The sequence below is a fragment of the Gymnoscopelus braueri genome (genome assembly GCF_963280865.1).
Source record: "Gymnoscopelus braueri genome assembly, chromosome: 10".
NCBI classification, from domain to species: Eukaryota; Metazoa; Chordata; class Actinopteri; order Myctophiformes; family Myctophidae; genus Gymnoscopelus; species Gymnoscopelus braueri.
The window spans coordinates 25,549,002-25,572,857 of record NC_137611.1 but is presented as its reverse complement, the minus strand read 5'-3'; the positions used below and the strand labels follow the sequence as shown (position 1 = coordinate 25,572,857).

Genomic DNA, 23,856 nt, shown 5'->3' with positions numbered 1-23,856 from the left:
TTTTTTTTTAAAGATGTGTTTTTGTCTTTTTCTGCCTTTTTATTGATAGTTCAAGTGAAGACTGACAAGAAAGAGGGAGAGTGATTTTATTATATTTTATTAGACGTCATACAGGAAAAACACATGTTACATGCAGCAAATGTTGTCAGGAACGGGACTCGAACCCGCAACACGCTGTCAGGCTGCGTTGCCCGGACCGCTAGGCCAGCGGTGCGGGCCGCTGAATGGTGTTCTTATCCCCTAATTGCTCCCCTGTGTGCTAAATATGACCACCTCAGTTGGGTAAAGCTGAAAACTAGTTTTCCCTGTTTGAATCATATAAAGTCTTTATTATTATAAACAGCACCCTGACCTCCAATATTGACATGTGAAAACAAAATGACATATTTTACGCTTAAAGGTAATGGGCATTTTTTCTCTCAAACTTCTTAGAGTGGTAGAAGGGCCCCCCCGACATCCACTGTCGGAATATGAAGCTGACTAACCACATATTGTTGCTATGGTGATAAAATAAGCCTAATTAGAATACTACAATCCATTTGTGTTGTCTAGATTGTCTAGATTTGTGTTGTCTAGACTCTAGATGAAGTACAGATGAAGTACAAAGTACAACTTTTTACACAAGTTTGAAATATGCATTTTAAGCTACACAATACAGAGATACATTACAATAGCCACAATCCCTCACTTTGCTCAGCTGTTTAGAATGCTCATTTGTTAACCCATTTAGACCTGAGGCTGAAAAAATGCCTTCTAAATCCTAACAGTTTTCTGAAAAACTTATGTTGCTGTATAGCTCAAATCTAAAAGAACACAGATGCTTTGCCAGATTGAATGGGTTAATTGCATGGGATTCTTTCTCTCAAGTTCAATCTATTCTGTTTCTATGGCTTATTGCGAATATTATATATTGCGTTTTGCATATTACATATTGCATCCCTTGGCCCCTGTATTGTTACACCATATTCTTGTTATACATAGGCCGAGAGCAGTCAGCACTCACTCAGTGTGTTTGATTGGATTGTCTGAAACGGATGGCCTCTCCTGTGATGTGCGCTAAAATTATACTGAACAGAAGCTGCTTAGAGTTGTTATATAAGCTTTGTGTTTCTAGTAATGCAATGTAGTACATCCATTTTAGGACCTCAGTGAACTGTCCTTATGGTGCTGTGACAAACATTTTGATATTGTAGTTGTGTTGGCATTTTAACTCGGGCTACATATTATCATAAACAGAAGAATCACCAGCAATCACTGAAATGTCCTTTATGTAGCTTTTATTTAATTAAGCACAGGCAGCATCCATACTATGCTTCTCATACTTAATTAAATAAAAGTTACCTAATGGACATTTTGTGAGTGAACTCCCTGAACCTCGTAAAGAAACTACTTGTTGGTAAAGAAACTACTTGTTGAGACTTGGTTGTGCTCATATTCTCTTAAGTTAGATATTAACATGGCCTTTTAGGTTTTTTCTTTGTTTTTTTTAGTACTTCAGTTGCCTTTTAGTACTTCAGTTGCCTTTGGTTATACATAATCATCCCCAGCCCAGAAACATCTGCAAAGTAAAAAGGAGACCCTCTACCTTTTCATGTTTAAATTGTGCTGATGCAACAGGTTGATTTCATAAAGGCCATATAGCAGCAGGTCACAAAGCTGTACCATTAAAACAGCAGGATGCCCTGTTCTTTTGTAGTTCTAAATCTGTTTATGTTGACACATAGCTTATTCACAGTCTCTCTCAATTGCACACCTCGTCCTCTCTGCAAAATGGGCTTCTTCCCAATGAAGACTATAACTACAATGAAAGGGAGGTAAGGCTGGGTAAGGCCTAACCTAGACCCCCCTCTTTCACTTGAAACTTGCCTTTAATTAGAACCATACCTGACTTTACCACCCACTAATGATCTAAAGAAGAAGAGCGTATGGCAGGGTGGAGGAGGAGAGGGCGGAGATAAGGCATGTTGGAGCCTTTGTTCTTCCCAGACAGGCTGGCATCATCAGCCCACCCTCCACCATGTCTCTGCCTGCAGGCATTATATTCACGAAGTCTGGTCCAGATGCCAGGAGAGGATGCTAAGGAAAGGTCACATACAGCCAGACAGAGTCAAATCCAGAGTGTAAAAGTGGAAATCTTGAGTGTAAAATTAATAAAGAATATATTTGCAACCGCTCACACTGTAGCACCATGCATTGTACATCAGGTGCACTCACTATCTGCCTCGTCTCAAGGTCTGATTCACAAAAGAAATTGCACGAATGATATCACAGTGCAAACGCAGCCATAAAGGTTTGAAGCAGAGTGCAATTTGCCCTGGTTTCGTGTTCAATTTCAATTATCCATGTGGCAAATTATAAGTGGTGGTTTTGTGGTGCACTATTTATTTGTGTGCTTATGCAATTTTGACAGTCACCAAGGAGTTTGTGGAGCTGGTGGCCAGGCATTTATAATTTTTATTTTATCTTTATTTTACCAAGAAGTCTCGTTGAGATCGAAAATCTGTTTTTTAAGATAGATCAAGAGCTATACCAATTTCTTCTTTTGTCTGAAAATAATATTTTACACAGACTACCCTGCCACACTGAAGTCTGCTGTGGAGAGGGGCTGTGCTCAAATGTTTTAATTAGGCTAGATCTGGAAATTGGTCTATTCCAATTATGGGATCGCTTTAGCGATCACACTAATGTTATCTTCACTATTTATTATTATTATTATTCCCCCCGTTGTTTGGGTAATTTCAATGGAGAAATGCCATTTAGTGACGTCATAATGCATAATGCCATTCAAAAAATGTGACGTCATAATACTGATGTCATTGTATTATGACCCTACTATAACACTACTAACACTATCAATACTCAATACCAGCTCAACATTCTTAGTGATCCCACACCGTTTCTTCAGGAACAGTACTTTCTAGTTCCTATTGTTACTGACAGTGCTTGAATTTGGCAGATACACACCTGTAAAGAGTACCAGTTCTGCTGACTTTTGCCGTCCTGAGAACGCTTATTATTTACAGGATAATTACTTACCACCAGTTACTGCTGAATCTAGGTAGGTATTTTGGGGATTCTTGCACCTTGACTGAGGAACCTTTGGACGACTTTATTTGGATGCTTGGACACTACAGGCTGAAAGTATGAAATGGAAATAAAATATAGTATACATATTGTTGTTTAGTCCTAGACCTGAAATCACTTTACGAATGTTACCCACAAATCATTTCATAAAAAAACTTGAGGGTGGGAAAAAAGTGACTATTAGCACAAATAGCCGATCTACAAGCGTGTAGATTTGATTTGAAATTTTTATTGGAGGATAAACCCCTTGAGATGCATCATCTCGTCTTCCAGGGGGTCCTCAATTTAGATATGTGCAAATGGCACCAGACTGCAGTGACACTATTTACTTGATATCGCAGACAGTTAGGGGTGCATTTCACTCTTTTGGGGGTGCTTTGAGAATTATACATTATTTTTGTTTAAGATCGGCTATTGTTGCAATTTTTGACAAAAGAAAAAATAACTTTTCTTAAACAAGATTTATGCCTGTAATAGCTTGCCCCCAAAAAAAGTCATTAATGAATGAATGAAAACTAGTGTCTTTACGTGAGACAAGTGTCTTTACGTGTCAATCTAAAATGAGATTATTCTGTCAAACACGTTCAAAGGTGATAGTATGAATACAAGGTTAAATGCAAAGGCTAGGGGGTGGCAATAGCCTTCCCCTGGAACCCCAAATGACGCCCCTGGTTACCCATCATCATGTGACCGAATACTATGACAGCATTCATGCCTTTCAGCATTGGGAGCACGGACTCGCAGACAAAATCCGGCCTGCACAAATTCACAGTTTGACCAATCAGACCCGCAATCAAAAACAAGTTGGACATTTTTTCGCCTGTACTAGAGGGTCAAAATACTTTTTTTGCCTGACTACAATCACTGCTGCGCTTCATTTGACTCCAACTCTCTGAAGATGCTAATAATTTTCACTCTTAACTGCTTGTGGCTATTATTGCTGGTGTTTGTGAATTGGACTTTTCTGTGCAAAATGCAAATGAATCTCATTTGCACAGAAAAAGGCCAATTTGGCGCCAAATGTATTTAGATATGTGCAAATGGCACCAGACTGCAGTGACACTATTTACTTGGTATCGCAGACAGTTAGGGGTGCATTTCACTCTTTTGGGGGTGCTTTGAGAATTACACAATTATTTTTGTTTAAAAAGGGTTTTTGCTGCAGGTTTAGTGGCGTATTCCTTTGATGATTTGTCCCTTAGTGTTAAATTAACATTTAACCACTTAACCACTTGGTAAACTGGACCTGCTGGCTCTGTGCTTGGACCACTTTTTTCCGTGTAAACAAAATCTCGTCTATTTTTGGCCAATGTTCTCCCCAGAATATGGGGTTTAAGTGGTACCTTGTAGGCCTTTGTTTTCCTCAAGCTCAGTAATAAACTTGGACAATCTGTGTTAAGTACAATTTCAAAATAAAATTAACACTCAAGGCTATTTTTAGTGTCATATAACCTGTTTCCCATTATGACCCAATTGTGTTGTGTTTCTCTGTTAACAGGGCATTGTGGGTAACCTGTCCAGTGGGAAGTCTGCCTTGGTGCATCGGTACTTGACAGGCACATATGTGCAGGAGGAGTCTCCTGAAGGTAAGAGTTTTCAAGGCGTGAGTCTGGTGTAGTGGGAGAATCAAAATGCTGTCGACCTCATTAGGCTGGAGTTTTGGATGCTGTGGTTTACTTGTACTTTTATTTTTTTTTACCTGACTACATTTGAAATATACATGAAATATACATGTGTATAAATATACACAAACACAATTGGCTCGGGGGAGGGGGAGGGAAGCCGGGCGGGGACGGTGATAATTGTCACTGCGCATAATCCTACGGGCTGGGGCGGCACCTGTCAGCAGGGAGTGTTGTGCGGGAGGAGTAGGACGAAGGCTCTACGTCCTCCCGGTGGGGGCTCCTCACTGGTAGGATACAACAGCGGTGACGACACAGAAATGTGTGTGGGGAGGAATCAATTGGCATAACGACTAAATTGGGGAGAAAAGGGGGCAAAAAGCAACAACAAAAGTCCACTACATTTATAGGAAGGGACTAAAGCCCTATTTCAAATATAGTGAAAATAGCAGATCTACAAGCTCACAACGCATGAGCTTGTAGATTGTCTGTTTTCCACTACTCTAATATTCTTCGTAATTTGTACTTTTGAATACTTGAGTTATTTACTGCAGTGGTGGACTTTTTGTCCACCACTGTTCAGATGTCACATCAAGGCAGAACAATGCAGCATGCCCTTTTATTTACCTTGTCTTGTTTCCTCCCCTCATGGCCCTAATGTTATCTTGCTAATCTACTCCCTCTACTGGTCCCATTAGATAATGCATATATTTTATACAGGAACCTGTTGGCTATCGAACCTAATTGAGAACCTAATTTCTCACAAGAAAAGACAGATCAGTACAGATATTCATATCTTGATTTGTATTCCCATCAAACAGCATTAATAATGTATACTTGCCCAATAACAACACTTGTTGGTTTTTATCTTAGTTTGTTGTTTGTTTTGTCATTAGCTTGTTTCAAAAAGGTGTTGTTTTGGGGATTATATCGAATTCCAGGATGAATAGAGAGATGACAGAGTGATAATTGGTTCCCTTCAATGTATCTTTTTTTCTTTTACCCTTCTGCCAGATTGACTTTAGATGATGACAGAGCAAAAAACATTTCCTGTGAAAAAGGAATGCTAATTCCAAAACATCAAGGTAAAACCTGGGCCTTGGGTTTAAAGTAGAAATCCTGTTAGAAAGCCGTAATTTCTGAAGGACTGAAGATTAGTCAGCTGAGAATAAAAACGAGCTCTTCTTCCAGTCCTCTGAAAGAGAATGAGAGGGCATGACACGGGTTGGAGGTCCTACCTCTTGCATAGTGGCCCTTGCTTCTGTTTCACAGACTGTGAACTGAAAGTCTCATTTGTTCCTTTATCTTCAGAATAGGATTGCTCCTGCACTGGACTGGCAGTGAACTACTTGCTCTCAGACACTGCCCAGATGTTGGCAAAGCCAAGGTTAACCAATGATCTTTCAAGGGTTTGCAGCATTTCATTTTGGTGTAATTATAGTGAGGATGAGACATGAGGCGCATAATTAGTTTCTGGCATTTTGCCGCACTGAGGCAAAAAAAAAAACTCCTAGCCTAATTAGTCCTTGAGAAATCAATGGCAAAAATGCTGGAAAAGAGAAACAGAGGGATGTTTGTGTAATTAAGCAAACATATCTGTTCAGATTTCTGCATGTACTCCAACCCACGGCAAGTTGCTGTGATACAACATACCTCGTGTATGATTAGCATTTGCAAAGGGCCTTTGTTGTTTCTTATGTTGACTGACATGCACATTACTATGGATTGGAAAGCATCCACGTTGCAGAAGCCCTACCTTGCAGAGGACGGTTCAGCGTTGATGTTTTTTTTCCTACAATGTTTTGTTCCTGGGCTTTTGCTGTGATATCTGCAAAAAGGTACCGGGGTGTGTTGCTATGGCAACACCGGATGGAGCTCTGTTGGATTGTGGCTCTGTGTCAAGGTCTGAGCCTCCACGTTTGCAGAGTGTACTCACTGCCTGTTAACCATGCTTACCAAGTTACCACCTCTCTGTGGGCTTTCTACAAGGTTGTTGGCCTCCTTTCTGTGTAGAAGCTGAACAACACATTGAAATATAGATATCTGCTGTTTTCAGTCCGTTCATATGAGCACAGCAAATTGAGAACTGTGAGGTGAATCAAGTGATATTTAATGTTTTACGGCTATATTACCTTCTGTTGCACTTTGAGATAATCACAGTAGAGGCTATCTCCTGGGGGTATGTATCGTCTTGGCTTAGTCCAAAGCAGAGGCAATAACATTTAGTGATTATGTAATTGAAACGTTTACTTCAATTTCCGTCCATGTTTATACAGCAACATGGAGTCAGATTGTTTTCAGAATCGTCACAAGCCTTGCTTGCATGCTTACACATTCTTTTACAACAATTATATAATTCTCAGACACATCTGCCACTCTCAACACCAGTCCGGGGTTATATGGTATCACTGATCTTATTCCCTTTCTAAAGAGGATTCCCAAACACAGAGACAGCAGACTCTCCAAATTCAAGTTCCATAGAAGGAAAGCTGGCTGGAGTTATGTGAGCCTCTCTCTCTCTCTCTCTCTCTCTCTCTCTCTCTGTCTGTCTGTCTGTCTGTCTGTCTGTCTGTCTGTCTGTCTGTCTGTCTGTCTGTCTGTCTGTCTGTCTGTCTGTCTGTCTGTCTGTCTGTCTGTCTGTCTGTCTGTCTGTCTGTCTGTCTGTCTGTCTGTCTCTCTCTGTCTGTCTGTCTCTCTGTCTCTCTGTCTGTCTCTCTGTCTCTCTCTCTCTCTCTCCAACTGGACTTGAGAGCTGGTGAAAATATCGGGGAGAATCCCCCGTTTGCCAAGTGGGCTAAAGTGGACTTAACAAGGTGGCTAAAGTGGATCTGTGTAGACTGCTGACACAGGGAACACTGGTTTTCCCGTTAAAGATTATGGAGACAAATCACTTTATGACCCTCACAACTCTTCCATGAGACAGACTTTAAAGTGACCAGAAATCACTCTTGAACTATCAAATTTCCACCAGTCAATGGTGTAATGCTGTGGTGGATAGTAAGAAAGACAGATCACGAAACACCTTTATCATCTGATTAGACCTCTGCATCCTTTATGTGGTGTAGCCTGTTATAAGCTCATTCGTCCACCTTTTGAATTTGTACATTATTCCGTTTCTGTGAAGATTGCCTTGAGCATATTTATGTATTCATAAGGCAATGTTTTCATTCCCGCGGAGGTCTCGTGTCTCACAATTCTCTCATTTGAATATTTTTAATCTCCGCAGGATCTAAAAACCATTCAAATGATATGCAAAATCCAATTTACTGTGAGATATTCCCATTGGCCACCACTTTATCTGCAGCCAACTCTGCTAGCGGCAAGGATATCTGTATGTGTATTAGAATAGGATGGAAGAAAAGAGAAACCAAACCTGAGGCTGAATAAGAGATGAAAATGAAATGAGTGGCTAAGAGTTCCCACAGTGTCCTGTGGACATGAACTACATCTACGTCTGCCTACCACAACTTTCTTCTGCAGTTCTTTGACATCCTTTCCCTCCCTCTCTCTCCGTCTTAATTAATCTGTCGGATGAAAATTATTTGTCTTATCGCTGTATTGCAGAATGTAGAAGACTCCTTCTATTTCTACTGCCAAACCTAATGTAGCCAAATGTTTTAAATTGTCCTGTAGAGTATTGTGATGGAGACAGATGAACGTCCATCCAGACAATGATGGTGTAGCGAGGTCGGGGGTTTGTGGCGGTGTCATGAGCAGGTTCCCTCAGCAGCTGTGCATTAGACACGCTAAATAGCAATTTCCCGGCCACATAATTGGCTCCATATAGACCAGATTCTCTCCCTTGCAATGTGATTCTCACACAGAGACACTGTGATCGGGTCTAAACCTAGAATCGTGTTTACGCATAGATTTTATGACTCAGCTCAGGCTGAGATTTGATACGAATTGTGATGTATTCAACTGGCACGTCCTCAATTCGTCAATGTTATTAAAAACATTTTTTCTTTTTACATTTTTATTTCTACTTGGCATACACACAAAAGGGTCAATGTTACTGTCAGTTGCAGCCTTTCTTAAAATGTCTGTAATAGATAATGAGCCAGAACATTTCATACAGATTTTAATCAAAAACGTGTTCACAATGTTCCGTTTCTCAGGTGGACGGTTCAAGAAGGAAATCGTGGTGGACGGACAGAGCTACCTTCTTCTGATCAGAGATGAAGGAGGGCCTCCAGAGTTGCAGGTGTGTGCACAGATTTTGAAACCAGACGTTTGCTACATAACTTATTGATGAAACTACTCTGTAAAGTCCTGTGTATTATAGGTAGCAGGGAGTTTAACCATTTTTTCAATGATGGAACATTTTGAGAAGCATGGCAAAAAAAATAAAGTTTTTTGGGGGGGGGGGGGGGGTGATCTGGCCATAGCACTGACGGGGACACTGCCAAAAGCAAATTTTTGTGTGGGCAAACCCATGGCATGGCACCTAATCATCCTATTAGTATGGATGAAACAGTGGCCCTCAATATCTCTTGCGCTACCCATTTCACAAAGGTATGCTTTGCCAAGTCCTCCTCTCCTGATTAGTAGAACAGGCTGTTGCTGTTGTCCGTATTAGTTCAAGCTTTTCCACAGAGGGTAAATAGCCCAGAGCATACGGATGCTTCATTCTACCGTAACGACCACATTTGCCAGAGTGTGCTGGGTGTTTACTGCTTTCACACACAGCACTGCTTGGGTCTCTGTGTTTTTTACATGATGCTCAGAGTTGCAGGTTTGTAACTTCTTCACATGTTTAAGTCCTTAGATTTATCATGACACTCACTTTGGTACGATAACATTTCTCAGTTCAGAAATTATCTGCATATTTATATTTGACTGCTGCTGCTCTCAGGGAAACCAGTCTTGCCTTCTGAGATGGATATGATGAGCAAGGTGACTTTGTCTTATCGACGTTTATTTTCACCACATCAGAATGTAAAGTACTGACCGCAAAACCGTTTGCCCGTCTGCACTAGGTAACTAAATCCATATGGCCCCGGTACAGCATGTGCCTTGGGCTGAATCGGCCATTCTGTTGATAGGCATTGATACCTTCCCTTTAAACACAAGTTCTGCCTGCATTATGCTTGATGGTGAGACCAAGGAAGAGAAATAGCTGGAGCTGGCCTGGGTTGTCATCTGCCTGCGTAATTAGAAGCATATAATTAAAGGCCTTCATTACAATCCCACTCACAGGAGGCATAGCAAAGCTGTGACTTGGAGGCTCTATTTGTCATTCATTCCCCTGCGGAAGCTGGGGCTGTGTGAATGCTGAATGGAGGAGAGGGTGATATGGGTTGGATCAGTTATCACCTAATTGTCACCGTTACTGTACCTCTGCTCTGGGGCTCTGCTTAACCACTCTATCACAATCAATGGTGATTAGGATCAATGTTTGCACTCGAGGGAAACGCCTATCTCCGTTCCATTTCGAATGTATGTAGATGACAGAAAAGATAGGGATTCAATGGTATTAGATAATCCACTGATACCCTCAGAACAGAAACTAGCCATTTACAGTAGCCTCCAGGAGATATTTATTCTATGGCTGTTGCAACACTGCCCCCTTCTGTCGGTATGTCTAACTAACATTTATTTGAAATAATAAATGGTTTGGCATGTTAAGGACTCCACTGGGTAGGCAGCAGTGCTCATGCCAGAGAGCAATTCTAAAGGTGAACTTTATTCATTAAGGATGACTTATTTGTTTATCCCTTAAGTCAATGATTTAGTAAGCTCATTATTTAATAATACTAAATTGGCCAAGCTTAACAGAATTATAGCCCAGGCATTCCATAGAAGCTTTGGCTGGCTGGATTTATGTCCTGATATCCTTACTTTTCTCATAACTACGCCATAATTCAAAGGTTTCAAATGTCAAACATTCAGTCTTGCCAGTTAGTATGAAAGGAGAGGGGAAGGTGGCACGAATGCTGCCGTTAATTGCACTGTGTGTGATCAGACATTATTGATTATTGGAGAATTATGACACAGGACACAGGAGGCTTGCATCGTTACGTTCCTAGTGCAGTGTAAACCACCAATGGAAGTAGTTGTTGTTTTGTTGTTGGGTGAATGTACTTGTTTCAAGTAATGCTTCAACAAACCCCCTATGTTCTGTCCTCAGTTTGCTGCCTGGGTGGATGCGGTAGTATTTGTCTTTAGCCTGGAGGATGAGATCAGCTTCCAGACCGTCTACAATTACTTCTTACGCCTCTCCAGCTACAGGAACACAGCTGAGGTGCCAATGGTCCTGGTTGGAACGCAAGGTGTTGTGTCTCATTAAGTCATTGTGCATATCAGAGCTGCGTGCTTTACATAGGAAAACGACTTTTGTCATTACGTAACCATATGACATTTAGGTCAACGTTAACGCTGTGTTTTCTGACACTCCCTCACCTAGATGCCATCAGTGCCGCCAACCCCAGAGTGATTGATGACTCACGGGCCAGAAAGTTGTCGAATGACCTGAAGCGCTCCACATACTATGAAACCTGCTCCACCTATGGCCTGAACGTTGAGAGAGTCTTCCAGGATGGTGAGAGGAAACAAAGCAGACACTGGGTTTCACAAAGTTCAGCTTTTGAATGTCACAGATTTAACCACAGGGAACCCTGGGTATCCCTATTATACAGGCATGTCATAATAGCCAAACATTTTGCAAAAATATATGAACATTTTGCAAAGAATTATGAACTTTAGGAAAAAATGCATGAGCATTCGGCAAAAAGTGGATAAACATTCTGGGAAAATAGCCGATCTACAAACTCACAACGCATCGCTATTTTCACTATTACATTACATTACATTACAGTCATTTAGCAGACGCTTTTATCCAAAGCGACTTACAATAAGTGTATTCAACATAGGTAGGGAACGAAAACTACTAATCACCAGAAGTCTTTAGTGCATTTTCTGCAAAAACAAGCAACCAAGAGTATACCTAGCGCTAAGGTAAAAGTGCAATATATCAGCTACCTATTTCCTTAAACAGATGAGACAAAATAGCTAAATCAAATGAGCATGAGCTAAAACAAATAAGTGTATCGACTAAACAAGATCCAATAAACAATCCAATAATCCAATAAACAATACAGTAATAGAAAACAAGCGTTCGTACAACTAGTTAACAACAAGTAGGTCAGGCAGAGAGGAAGGGTAGTGTTTCCTGAAGAGGTGAGTTTTCAGCCTGCGGCGAAATATGGGCAGTGACTCTGCTGTCCTAACATCAGTGGGAAGTTCATTCCACCACTGTGGGGCCAGAACAGAAAAGAGTCGTGACCGTGTGGATCGGCCAGAAGGACCCTTGAGTGACGAGGCAATCAGTCGCCCCGAGGTGGCAGACCGAAGTGGTCGGGCAGGGGTGTAGGCATCGACCATAGCCCGGAGGTAGGAAGGAGCTGTTCCTTTCACTTCCCTATAGGCTAGCACCAGGGTTTTGAACTGGATGCGAGCCGCTACGGGGAGCCAGTGTAGAGAGCGGAGAAGGATGGTTGTGTGGGAGAACTTGGGGCGGTTGAACACCAGGCGAGCCGCAGCTTTCTGAACAAGCTCCAGAGGTTTGATGGCAGATGCCGGAGCACCAGCAAGGAGGGAGTTGCAGTAGTCCAGGCGGGAGATGACGAGAGCCTGGATGAGCACCTGGGCTGCCTTCTCCGTGAGGAAGGGGCGAATCCTCCTGATGTTGTAGAGCAGGAATCTGCAGGACCTCGTCACTGATGCGATGTTTGCCGAGAACGTCAGTTGATCGTCCAGGGTCACACCCAGATTCTTCGCAGTCCGAGTTGAGGTCACCACAGTATTATCAATGGTGATGGCCATGTCTCGGTGCGGACAGCCCTTCCCCGGGAGGAACATCAGCTCGGTCTTGTCCAGGTTGAGCTTCAGGTGGTTTGTCGACATCCACTCCGAGATGTCAGCCAGACAAGCAGCAATGCGTGTCTCCACCTGGGTATCAGAGGGGGGGAATGAGAGGATTAGCTGGGTGTCATCGGCATAGCAGTGGTAGGTAGCACTATTGACATACAACAAAGTATAAGGTTTAAGAGGTTAACACTTTACCTGCCAATCACGAGTATAACCGTTGATGAAAAATACACCCGTTTACTGCCATCAACGAGTATAACGTTTTTTTTTTTTTTTTTTTTTTTGGTCTTTTTTTTCAATTTATCCACACAGAACCAGAGATATCACGATCCAAAGATTTCTAGCTCCATTCACTCCTTGGTTAACTTATTACTTTAAAATCCTGTATCTCGGCTCCTGTGTAAAAAAAATTTAAACACTGGCACTGGGGGAAGTAAAATTTAAAAAAAACTCTGGCAGGGAATGTGTTAATGTAGGTAGTAAGTAGGTTGGAGAACGAGGGTGTCTATCCCCTTTTCAATGCGCTAGACCCCTCTGAGATGGATTGCTGAGGTGGAGTGCAACACCTACTGTACCATCAGCTCCCAGTACTTACCGCACAACTTGCTGTCCTTTATATTCCATCAGCCTGCATTTAAGTCAAAACCACAATGGTAGGCAGTTTCATCTGTTAACCGGTTGCAAATTGTGCTAGGGTACCGTGCCAACATTCTACTATAAGAATATTGAGAAAACTTCTTCTCTTCGTTCCATTTTCCTCATAATTTTTCTCTGCAGTGGGTTGACCAATCGATCTGAAATTGCACATGGGCATTAACCTTACTAGGCATATGCAGGGAGTGACAAAGCAGATTTTTACAGGCAGGGACTGGAAATGACATTTTTCTGAAAGGTCTGCAAACAGATTCTTATGATCAGCGTTATAAAGGCAAAATCAGCAGTGTCTCTGCTACTCTTTTTACCCTGATCATCAAAAATGTCCACCATTTTGCTTAATAATTGTCAACTCTCCATATCTTTTTGTATTATGTTCAATTGTTCATTTTTACGGTGTGGCTCTCTGCAGGAGTTTAGCCATCTATATAAGAGGGGTCAGTCCGTCTGTGCAAACCCTGTTATGGAACAAAGTACGAGACCTGTGGTCACAGTGAAGGAAGTGAAGGAAAGTGCCGGTACGTGGCAAAATGTTATAGGCGTGGAGCCGACAACGGGTACATCAAATAACACGTATATTGCACAAAAGTGTAAGCTAACTAGCTAAATAAACTCAAATCTGTTCAAATTTTGATCAAAATGAAACCCGTCAACTTGATAGGTTATTTACAAAGCTGTGTGAAATATCTGCATGTTTTGTTGATACAGAGAGTATAGTGAGGGACACTGACAATGTATTCAAATATAACATACAAATTTTGTTGAATCGATTGATTCAATAATACATTGATAATACTGTGTACTGATTTGCGTCCCATGTATTATTTTAATTACTTAATGAATGTTTCATCAAGCCTTGGGGGGGACAACGTTTGAAAAATACAATGAATTCTCAACAACAGGATTGAAAATGCCTAGTGGTATATTTCGAATGAACACAAATGTGTGGCAGACAGTATAAATTTCACACAAGGAGTGTGGCTGAATATTGTCTGCAAGTGTTGTTGGGGCTTAATGTCTCATTAACCACTTTAGCCCTGGCATCCCTATTTTGGGCATGTTATACTGTAGGTGAAAACTGAAAATGTAAAACTAATAAATTATAATAATCTTCAAAAAAAATTCACAGTTTTACTGAAATTATAAATCACAGCTTAAGAGGTTAATATCTTGAACATTGGTTTTCTCCTGAGCGTACAATTGGGGTGATGAAACCTCCAGTATCACTTGAAAACAGAATTGTGTTTCAACTGTATTAAGTGTTTCCCACAAGGTGTCTCTGCTTTACAAGGACTTGTGAGTACATCACAGCCCCAGTTCTGCTTCCCATTGACTGTTGACACACAGGAGCGCTGTCTTTCCCGTCTCGCCTTAATTGCTTCCTGAAGCCCCATTTGAAATAATTAAAAGACGCGAAGAAGCGCTTGCCGTCTTGAGAACGCTCTTTCTCTCCCTATCTCTTTCGTTCTCTCTTCTTCTTCTCCATCTTCTCTCTCTCTCTCTCCTCTCTCTCTTCTCTCTCCACCTTCTTAATCTCTCTCTCTCTCACCCCCTCTCTCTCTCTCTCTCTCTCTCTCTCTCTCTCTCTCTCTCTCTCTCTCTCTCTCTCTCTCTCTCTCTCTCTCTCTCTCTCTCTCTCTCTCTCTCTCTCTCTCTCCCTCCATTTGCCGTGCTGCAGTAGGTAGCAGTGTGATATGCTCCTAGCTGTCTGTGTAACTCGAAATCATCTCTCCAAACCTCCACTCCTGATTCACATCACGCAGGCCCTAACATTCCAACCACCTCACTGCTCATCGTACCGCCAGTCGCTCACTTGCCGCGTGTGTGTGTGTGCTGTGAAATAAATGAAAGGATGCATCCACCGCAGTAGGTCGCCTCAGAGAGTGGCAGTCTCATTTGCCTAGCATCACCCTGTAGGTCTCAACGGATGACAGGCACATTTTGCCAACTGTATGGTAGTGTGATTATTTTCCTTGGAAATGCAGGTACCCTCTTTTCCCGAGAGATCTGTGTGAGCCACCATACATGCAGTATGTTGCTCGTAACCCGCTGCTCAGGCTGTCTGTTGACTTGAAGTTGGACATCAAGCTGTGTTTATACCTAGGGTTGATGCTTATATTGCGGGTTAATATGCCGAGCTAGATAATGGTGCCTTTTGTATTATGAAATATTTAATAAAAAACGATTTCAATTTCTTTTCACTTGCAGTTGAACAGTTTTCTGTCAAGTGAGATTAGCATCTGGAATTTAGAGATTAAGTATAATGTATAACTCAAAACAGGCCTTTTAGTTACTCAAAAGTAAGGGAAAGGGGCGATAGCAGAGGCCTTAACGACTCCATAATTGTGAATGGAGATATGATAACTTGATGTAAACATGACATATCTTTTCAAAGGACGAGGGTTAATTTGTCTTCCTCTGTTTTGATGTGCAGTGATACATAGATCTCTCTCTCTCTCTCTCTCTCTCTCTCTCTCCCCCCCCATCCCCCACAGTTGCCCAGAAGGTTGTGGCTCTGAGGAAAAAGCAGCAGCTCTCTATTGGCCCGTGCAAGTCTCTGCCTAACTCTCCCAGCCACTCGTCAGTCCCTTCTGCCACCATTCCTTCCGTCCATATTAACCAGGTAATGAATGTACCAATAATACACCTAATCCTCAGTGTTAATTGAACTCTGTGTGTGTGTGTGTGTGTGTGTGTGTGTGTGTGTGTGTGTGTGTGTGTGTGTGTGTGTGTGTGTGTGTGTGTGTGTGTGTGTGTGTGTGTGTGTGTGTGTGTGTGTGTGTGTGTGTGTGTGGGGTGCTCAAGTGGTAACTGGTAAGACAAGTGGAGGTGACAGTCAAAATGGCTCGTTGAGCGTACGGGATGAACACTTGACGATGCGTTTGACGTCACTGTTTCGCGCCGTCAACATTTCATGGAGAAATACACAGAAGACATATTTTGCCGCACTATATATCGGCACTATGGGATTTAGGTTGAAAATGTTGTAAAAATGCAAATAAAAGTAGACATTATTTGGTTTGTTGTGGTTGCTTGTAAAGGTCTAATATAATTGACCATTATTTTGCATTTAGCTTGCCGCAGTGCCGTTGCTGGAATGCAAAATGTTGGTTAGTTTAGAATTTATATTTCAACATCATAAAACCTATCCCAAATTGACCTGCTTGTTTTACCTTTGTTCTTGTCCCCTCTGTATCTCTCTCTCTCTCTCTTTCTCTCTCTCTCTTTCTCTCCCTCTCTCATGCTGCTGGTTCCTCTTCATCTCTCTCTCCCTCCCCAGGCGGCAAACGGCGGGGGTGCATTCAGTGATTACTCCTCCTCTGTTCCCTCCACCCCCAGCATAAGTCAGCGGGAGATGCGCATTGAGACCATCGCTGCCTCCAACACACCCACGCCCATCCGTAAACAGTCAAAGCGCCGCTCCAACATTTTCACAGTAAGTATGCGGCAGCTGATGCAGAGCAACACCCACTCACACTACTAGGAGGTGCGCTGCAATGCAGACTCTGGCCACCAGAGGGAGACAGGTAGCTCGAAACCCACCAAAGCGACCCCTCCCGTCTCTCTGACACACATACAAAAGAGGCAGAGCATCCTGGCTTCACCTAACACCTGCAACTCGATGGGCAGATGAGCAAGAAAATAAATAATTAAAACGCCCTAAAGAAAAACAGACAAACATCTTTTTCTCTAAAAGAAAATATCAAAGCTAATCACTGTGGAAGAGAAAGTAAGCTTTTTTTCTTTTATCTTCCAATGTGAAGCAAATCCTCCATAGTTACTCATCTCTCTCATAACCAACTGGACTCTATCTGCTCTGTCTAAATATTTGGCCTCCCTCCCCACTCGCCCTCTTATTTTTACTAGATCCTTTCTTTGCAGTGACTTCCCTTTGGGGGGGGGGGAAGGCAGGACCCCCACCAATGCTATTCCTCATATCCGGCCACATTCAACTAAAAGTCAGACCCCAGCCCCTTGACCTGTTTTTCACACTAATAACGCATGTTGGCACTATCCACCATGCACAACCCCAGCTACAGACATGCAGTAAAGTCCTCTGTGTTTATTTATCCATTTTTAACACAGTGAGTGTGTAAATACAACCAAACGGACCCCCCCCCCCCCCCCCCCCCTTCTGCGTCCTTTTGGTTGCATTTGGTTAAATGAACCCTGAGGCTTTTACTGTGTGTGTACTCTTGCCCTCCCTGCCACTAACTTCCTTACTGACTCGAACCCCACCCAGTCAAGGTTATTATAGTTTAGAATTTTTCATTTGATTTTAGTCTCCGCCAGGCCGGAAGGCAGGGCCGAGACTATGTTTTGCAATTTGCACCCTATCCGTCCGTCTGTCCGTCCTTTCGTCTGTGGACAGCTTATCTCCGGCACCGTTTGCAGCGAAACTGTGCACACACACTCCCCGGATGCCAGAGCTGAACCTCTGCCCCAAATGTTTCACATGGGCCTGTTATAGCGTTATAATGAAACAATTGTTTCAGATTTTTCATATTCCATCCTGATTGGCTAAGATTGGCTTCCAAAGTTTGCAGGGGTGGTCCGTTTTGGACAAAATGCCTCAAATCATGAACACAGCGTACGATTTCCGTGAAATTCCCACATTCCCACTATGCCAAGGAAGAAATGCCACTTAAAATCAGCCTCATGGTGTCGCTATAATTGGCCGATTTGTGTTTTTTACCTATAACTTGCACTGATCTGCGTAAGGCTTTGTATGCGTATTCCCTAGAGGCCAAGGAAAAACCTTTGCCCTGCATTTTTAACATAAGCCTTTTATAGCGCAACCAGGAGGCCGACTTATGTAAAACACATTTTCTGATATTACGGTTTCAGATTTATCAACATTTCACGCAAATCGGTACACATGATCTCTATAGTCATGTGATCAAGACGGATCTGTTTGCTTTTTTATATTCCATCCTGATTGGCTAAGATTGACATCTAAAGTTGGCAGGAGTGAACGCAAATCATGAACGCAGCGTCCGATTACGATGAAACTTTGCACGCACATTCACACTATGTTGAGGAACAAATGCCACCCTTTTATCATTGCCCTATAGTGCCACCAGGAGGCCGATTTTTGCACAAAAAAAATGTAATATTACTTCTACAAATTGGTAGAATTTTTCATATTCCATCCTGATTGGCGAATTCCGAACATTGCTGGCCCACAATAACCTACCTGACCTGGCGGAGACCTGAGCACTTTTTCTAGTTTATTTTGTTTTGTCAATTTCAGTACGTTTTAATTTGTTTTTAAAGCGGGTTTGCTAGTTTAGTTTTTATTTTATGAAAAGGCTTAGTTTCTGTTAAGTTTTTATTTGTTGTCTCTATTTTAGGACTAAGGAAATGTTTTCTTTGGTTTTCGTTAACGTCAGTTAGTTTTGTAAGCACACAATTCAGTTCAATTCGTTTTTTTGTTGACTATAATAACCCTGCACCCACCCAGCCCCCTGCACTGCACCCATTTACAGTATATGTGATGGCCCATAGATAATATTGATTGGTAAGACACTGCATCCCTTCCCTAGCCAATAGATAACATACTGTATCCCAACCCCTCTGTCTACCCGCTCTCTGCCCCGTGTCCTGTGTTATCTTCCCTTGCTTTTAACCTATAGGATACGTACGTGCACTAACCATTCTACTTTCCTCAGCTTATCCTAAGCCTTGTCTTTTTTTACCTGTAGCCTCTCTGCCCTTCTTTTACCCAGCCTCTGCCCTCTGTCCCCCTCCTCTCTCTGCTCCCTCGCCACTCAGGCAAATTCTCAGTGTTATTTGACACTCTCAAGGGTGCAACTAACACTGAGGGTTTTACTCTGCGGCCTTCTCTGCTTTTTAACCCACCCTTTCCCCGACTCCTCCCCGCTCCCACTCTTTAACATCCCCCTGCCCCTCCACCTGTCCTCCCTGCCCTGACCTACCTCTCCTCTTTCTAATGGCTGTCTCTCTGTCTCTGTCTCTGTCTCTCTCTCTCTCTCTCTCGCTCGCTCTCTGTCTCTCTATCTAACACACTGGTTCTCAATGTCGGGTCCGGGGACCACCAGGGGGGTCCAAATGGACCCTTACTGGTCTGTAACTCTTGAGAGTGTACTAATGGAACCGTAAAGGGTCCATTTGGTTCCATTTGTACGCTCTCAGAGTTCAATGAACTCTGTAGATTTTACAGTGTAGATTTGGGTCCAGAGATGAACCATATGGGTCCATTTGGACCCCCTGGTTGGTCCCCGGACCCGACGTTGAGAACCAAGTGCTCTTAACACCCCCTCCCTCACCTATCTTCTGCTCCTCCACCCTCGTAACCCCCCCCCCCCCCAGCCACTACTGTGTGGGCCACAGGCTTCATGTGGCCTCCGAGCAGTGCCAGGTTTGTGTGCTAGCTCCCCATGTTCTCTCCCTTCCCCCCCCTGCTAGGTAGTGACTAACCATGTCCACCAGAGACATAACAAGCCTCTGCCCGTCTGCGTCATGGAGATGCCGAAGCACGCCACCTACCCGGTGTGGGTGCCGGATTGGCAGGCCGAGAGGGAGTTTCAGCTCATGACCTTCTGAAGGAGCAAGCCAGTGGGTGGAGGGGGCGGTTCGGGGGGCGGCGGAAGCTGGTCGTGGATGCAGGAGGGGGGAAGGGGCGGGTGGGGGGGTTTGGGTGGGGGTGAAGGATGTGCAGTTGTGTGGGTGGGGCGGAGCGTTGAGGTGGCGATATTCAGCGTCTGCCCCACACCTCTAACCCCGGTGACAGTGGAAGAGCTCACGATGGGCAAAGGAGAGAGAGAGAGGAAGACTTGAAAAGGCAACGTTTTGCCACCTTACAAAGCGACAGAAACACGACAACCCCACTCCCCCCACCCCCACCCCCTACCAGTAACTTTTTAAGGCTATCCTTGGTACGCCTTGCGTTTTTCTCTGTAATTTTTTTATTTCTGAATCAAAAGTAGAGTCTCTTTAATAGTCGGCAGGTCATTGTTCAACAACTCTTGTCACCCTCATAAGTTGTACATTTTGATAATCGTGAATGGAAGTCCCAGGACTGGTTGCAAAATAGGGAAATATGCCTTAATGTCATCAGTAGATAGGATTTGATAGATTGATATCAGTGTTGACTCACTTTAATCATTGCATACTAGTTATTACATTCTGCTGTTAGAAAAAAAACTAAAACTGAGGAAAATATTTATTTTCACGTTTAAAGTAATATTTGCCACCTTCATTATGCTGACCTCATGGTACTGGCACTGGGACTCTTGAAATAAAGGAAAAATAAGATAAACCATAAAAAATCTGTAAAATCAAATCCCTCCAAACTGATTACTGGACCATTTTGAAAATGATCATGTCAGACATGGAAAATTACATCAATACCTTTTAGCTGTCAACAGTCAATTGATATAGGTCAAGCCACCTTTATAATGATGCAATAGGTGCAGAATTGTATTAAAAAAATAAATAAGTGAAAAGCTTTAGTAATAAAAATAGTTTATCTCTTGGTCTTGACACTTTTCATCTCCCTCACCTCAGTCATGATCATCTCAAGACAAATTGTCATAACAATGTTTGGCCACCAGATAGCAGCACAAAACACATAATCCTTTCCTAGTGCTTCCATAATCAAGTAACCATAAAGATGGGTTTTGGCATCCGTCTGAGGTTCCTTGAAGTCTTTAGGCTGTCTGTCCCTTTTTGTCTCAAAAAGCACACTCTTAAAGTCAAAATAAATTGGCTTCTTTTTCATTTCATCTTACTTTTTCATATCCATTATATCCATTTATACTTGTCTGACATTTTACAATTTTTATAACTCCATTTCATATAAGTTTTTTGTTTTTAAGCCCATTTCACTTTTTTGGTCCCTTGAGTTTTTACCAGTACTCCACAAATGAAACAAACCCAAACAGTACAAGAAATAACCATCTGAAATGTTTCTCAATATTTGCAGATTTGTGCTTCTGTTTCCAACCTTTCTTCAACAAAAAGGGCTTTCCAACTCCTTCCGAATTAGAAGAGCATGATCGTTAAATAAAGAGTCCCCCTGCTTTGCCAATCCTGATAGGAGATTATTATAGCGGATTATTGAGGACTTATAGCGTGTTGCTGCTTTACCCTTAGTGCTCTACTGCATTCAGGGTAATGCAAAGAACTTGCACTATGGAGATCGTAAGACGTTTTTAAAACAACCGTTATTATGAAGTTGTCTGTATGGGCTCATAGCAGACTGTCAAACACACAACTGCGACACGAGACAGACTGTAGGGACTCTTCTGGTCTGGAAATGGCCCATCCATCTCTGCTCCGCCGTTCAAACAACTCATAAAAACAATCTGTGTGCAGTCAAGTCACTCTTGGAACTGTTAGCCAGTCACCCAAAAGACAAAACTCTTACATCACACTGCCCCTTGCCATAAATGAGGACTCAAAGGACTAGAGGTGCCAAGTACACTCTGTTTTAGTATTGTTTTTTGTAGGTGTCCCTCAATCATTTGGTCAAATTTGATTTGATTTACATTTATTTTCTAGGATAAAGTTTTGAATGGATTTTAAAAGGTGGTATATATATGTGCTAGATTTAAGGGTATTTGAAATGAGTATATATATTTGGGTAGTTTTATGAAGGCCTTCATAAAAATCAGAGCAGGGCGTCGAGGTACTAAAGACATTGTAAAGAGAGATATAAACAAATGAAACTGGGTTGCACCGACTTTTATGAATGTAGTTACAGTTAATTTATTTTTCTTTTATATTTATTTATTTTTCCATATTCCATCATTTATTTATTTAGTTATTTATTTATTCTTTTTTATTTATTTAGTTTTGGTACAGAGATTATGAACTATTGCATAATCGCTTTTCTATAATGAACGGATTGAAAATTATAGACTGCTGTATATCTTGTATTGTATTTTATTTACAATCGTAACTTATTCAAAATATAGTACATACATATATGAAATATATGAAATAATGCCTTTCTTGTCCATCCTATATTTTGTGGGAACTGCAATGTTTGGCTCAATCTGTTGAATATTTGGAAGTGAACCTGTGACTTGCTTTGTATGGTGTCTGTATACAAGCTAAAAAAGAAAATTATACTTAAAAAATAATAATAAAATGTTGGAAAAAAAATCTAAAGCAGAGTTTGGTTTACTTGAACTCAGACTCTACCTCTCTCCATTGGTGACTGGTCATTCTCATGTTGTGAATGAGACCATAACCACCCATGTCTGTCCCTTGTACCTCATGGTTTATCTGTGTTGGGGCCGGGGGATGTCATTCTCTTCAAATAATGTATTTCTCTGCCATGTTATTTTTGTCTTATTATTCAGTCAATATTCTCTCCACAGAAAGGACTTGGAGGAATGTGAAATGTATATCTGCATCTCTCCTTTTTTGGGGGGGCTGCTATTTTAATTGCTGTTTCTAACCCTAACACTTACATGTTTGCACTGAATATGATGTTGGTGTGATTGAATTTGATTTTATAATGTTCCAACAGGTGTTACTGGTTGAAGAAAGCACTAACAAAGTTTCCTGTAAAGAAAATACATTGAAAATAACCCATTTTCCCTTCTCTCCCTTTAACCTGTTATTAACTGTAACTTAAATTAACTGTGCTACAAAGTTGTTGTTCTTTTGTCAATGCATCTATGCAAAAGGCACGTCAGAGCTGTGGCTGGGTAACGTTATAGCAGGTGATCCTCAGGTCTACTAATGGACCTCTGGGTCTGAAACAAAGGGAAGGATCGGCCAGTGGTTTGCAGGGCTGAGTCATGACTCAATGTGTGGTCGTCTTTGGTCTTCTCTGTGTTGAGATGGTCTTCTGTGTTTAGTCTGGTCTTGGTCTGGTCTTTTTTTATACTTGCACGTCAGTGTTAATGCTCTTTGTTCCGCTGGTCTGCTTGTTTGTTCATTTCGAGCTTCTTTTGAGACTTTTTATTTTGCAATGTCGAGTCTCCCACCTTACTGCATATACTTGGACAAACACGCACGCCCCACTCACCCCCTGAACCACCACTCTCACGCTGATATACACTGATACACACACACACACACACACACACACACACACACACACACACACACACACACACACACACACACCCTGCACATCCCTGTCTGCATCAGTATCAATGTTTCACATCAGTTGCTGACTGACTCTCTTGTTTTCTTGCAGTCACGAAAAGCCAGTGAACAAGCAAAGAGCGTTGACACTAAAACAGACAACATAGGCAGTGGAAGAGCCATACCGATCAAACAGGTGAGTGTCTTTTTCTAAACTTTGCCCTACAACACTCATATTTAGATGGGTAAGTATCATGCATATAATGTGTTGGTAATTGTCTTGTATCCTTGATAATTGATATTCACTATTTATTATGACCTGATCCAAGTACACAAGTTTAGTCTATGGGCAAAATGAGACGTTCTCACCACTAGATGGCGACATGAAACAACACAAAGTAATTTGTCAAGCATGTTGTTGGATGCGCAGCCAAGCACAGAGTTTGGGAAGAACATCACAGAAAGATAATACATTTTCCTGTTTGTAAAAAACACAATAATTTTACATTTATAATATTATAATTGACAATGGACAGTGGGAAAATGTAGGCTGCCAATA

At 41.9% G+C, this 23,856-nt stretch overlaps 1 protein-coding gene across 6 annotated transcripts in view; it reads left to right on the top strand.

Annotated features, from left to right (window-relative positions):
• Positions 1–23,856, top strand: part of agap3 (ArfGAP with GTPase domain, ankyrin repeat and PH domain 3) — a 134,691-nt gene that overhangs the window by 60,155 nt on the left and 50,680 nt on the right. For 5 of the 6 annotated variants that reach the window (XM_080441228.1, XM_080441229.1, XM_080441230.1 and 2 more), the window contains 7 exons: positions 4,583–4,670; positions 8,825–8,910; positions 10,837–10,978; positions 11,113–11,247; positions 15,725–15,852; positions 16,510–16,665; positions 23,410–23,493. In XM_080441228.1, the coding sequence (XP_080297354.1) occupies positions 4,583–4,670; positions 8,825–8,910; positions 10,837–10,978; positions 11,113–11,247; positions 15,725–15,852; positions 16,510–16,665; positions 23,410–23,493 (819 nt within the window). Of the gene's footprint in view, positions 1–4,582; positions 4,671–8,824; positions 8,911–10,836; positions 10,979–11,112; positions 11,248–15,724; positions 15,853–16,509; positions 16,666–21,177; positions 22,414–23,409; positions 23,494–23,856 lie in introns of those variants that run through there. The other variant, XM_080441231.1, reaches the window with a different exon arrangement.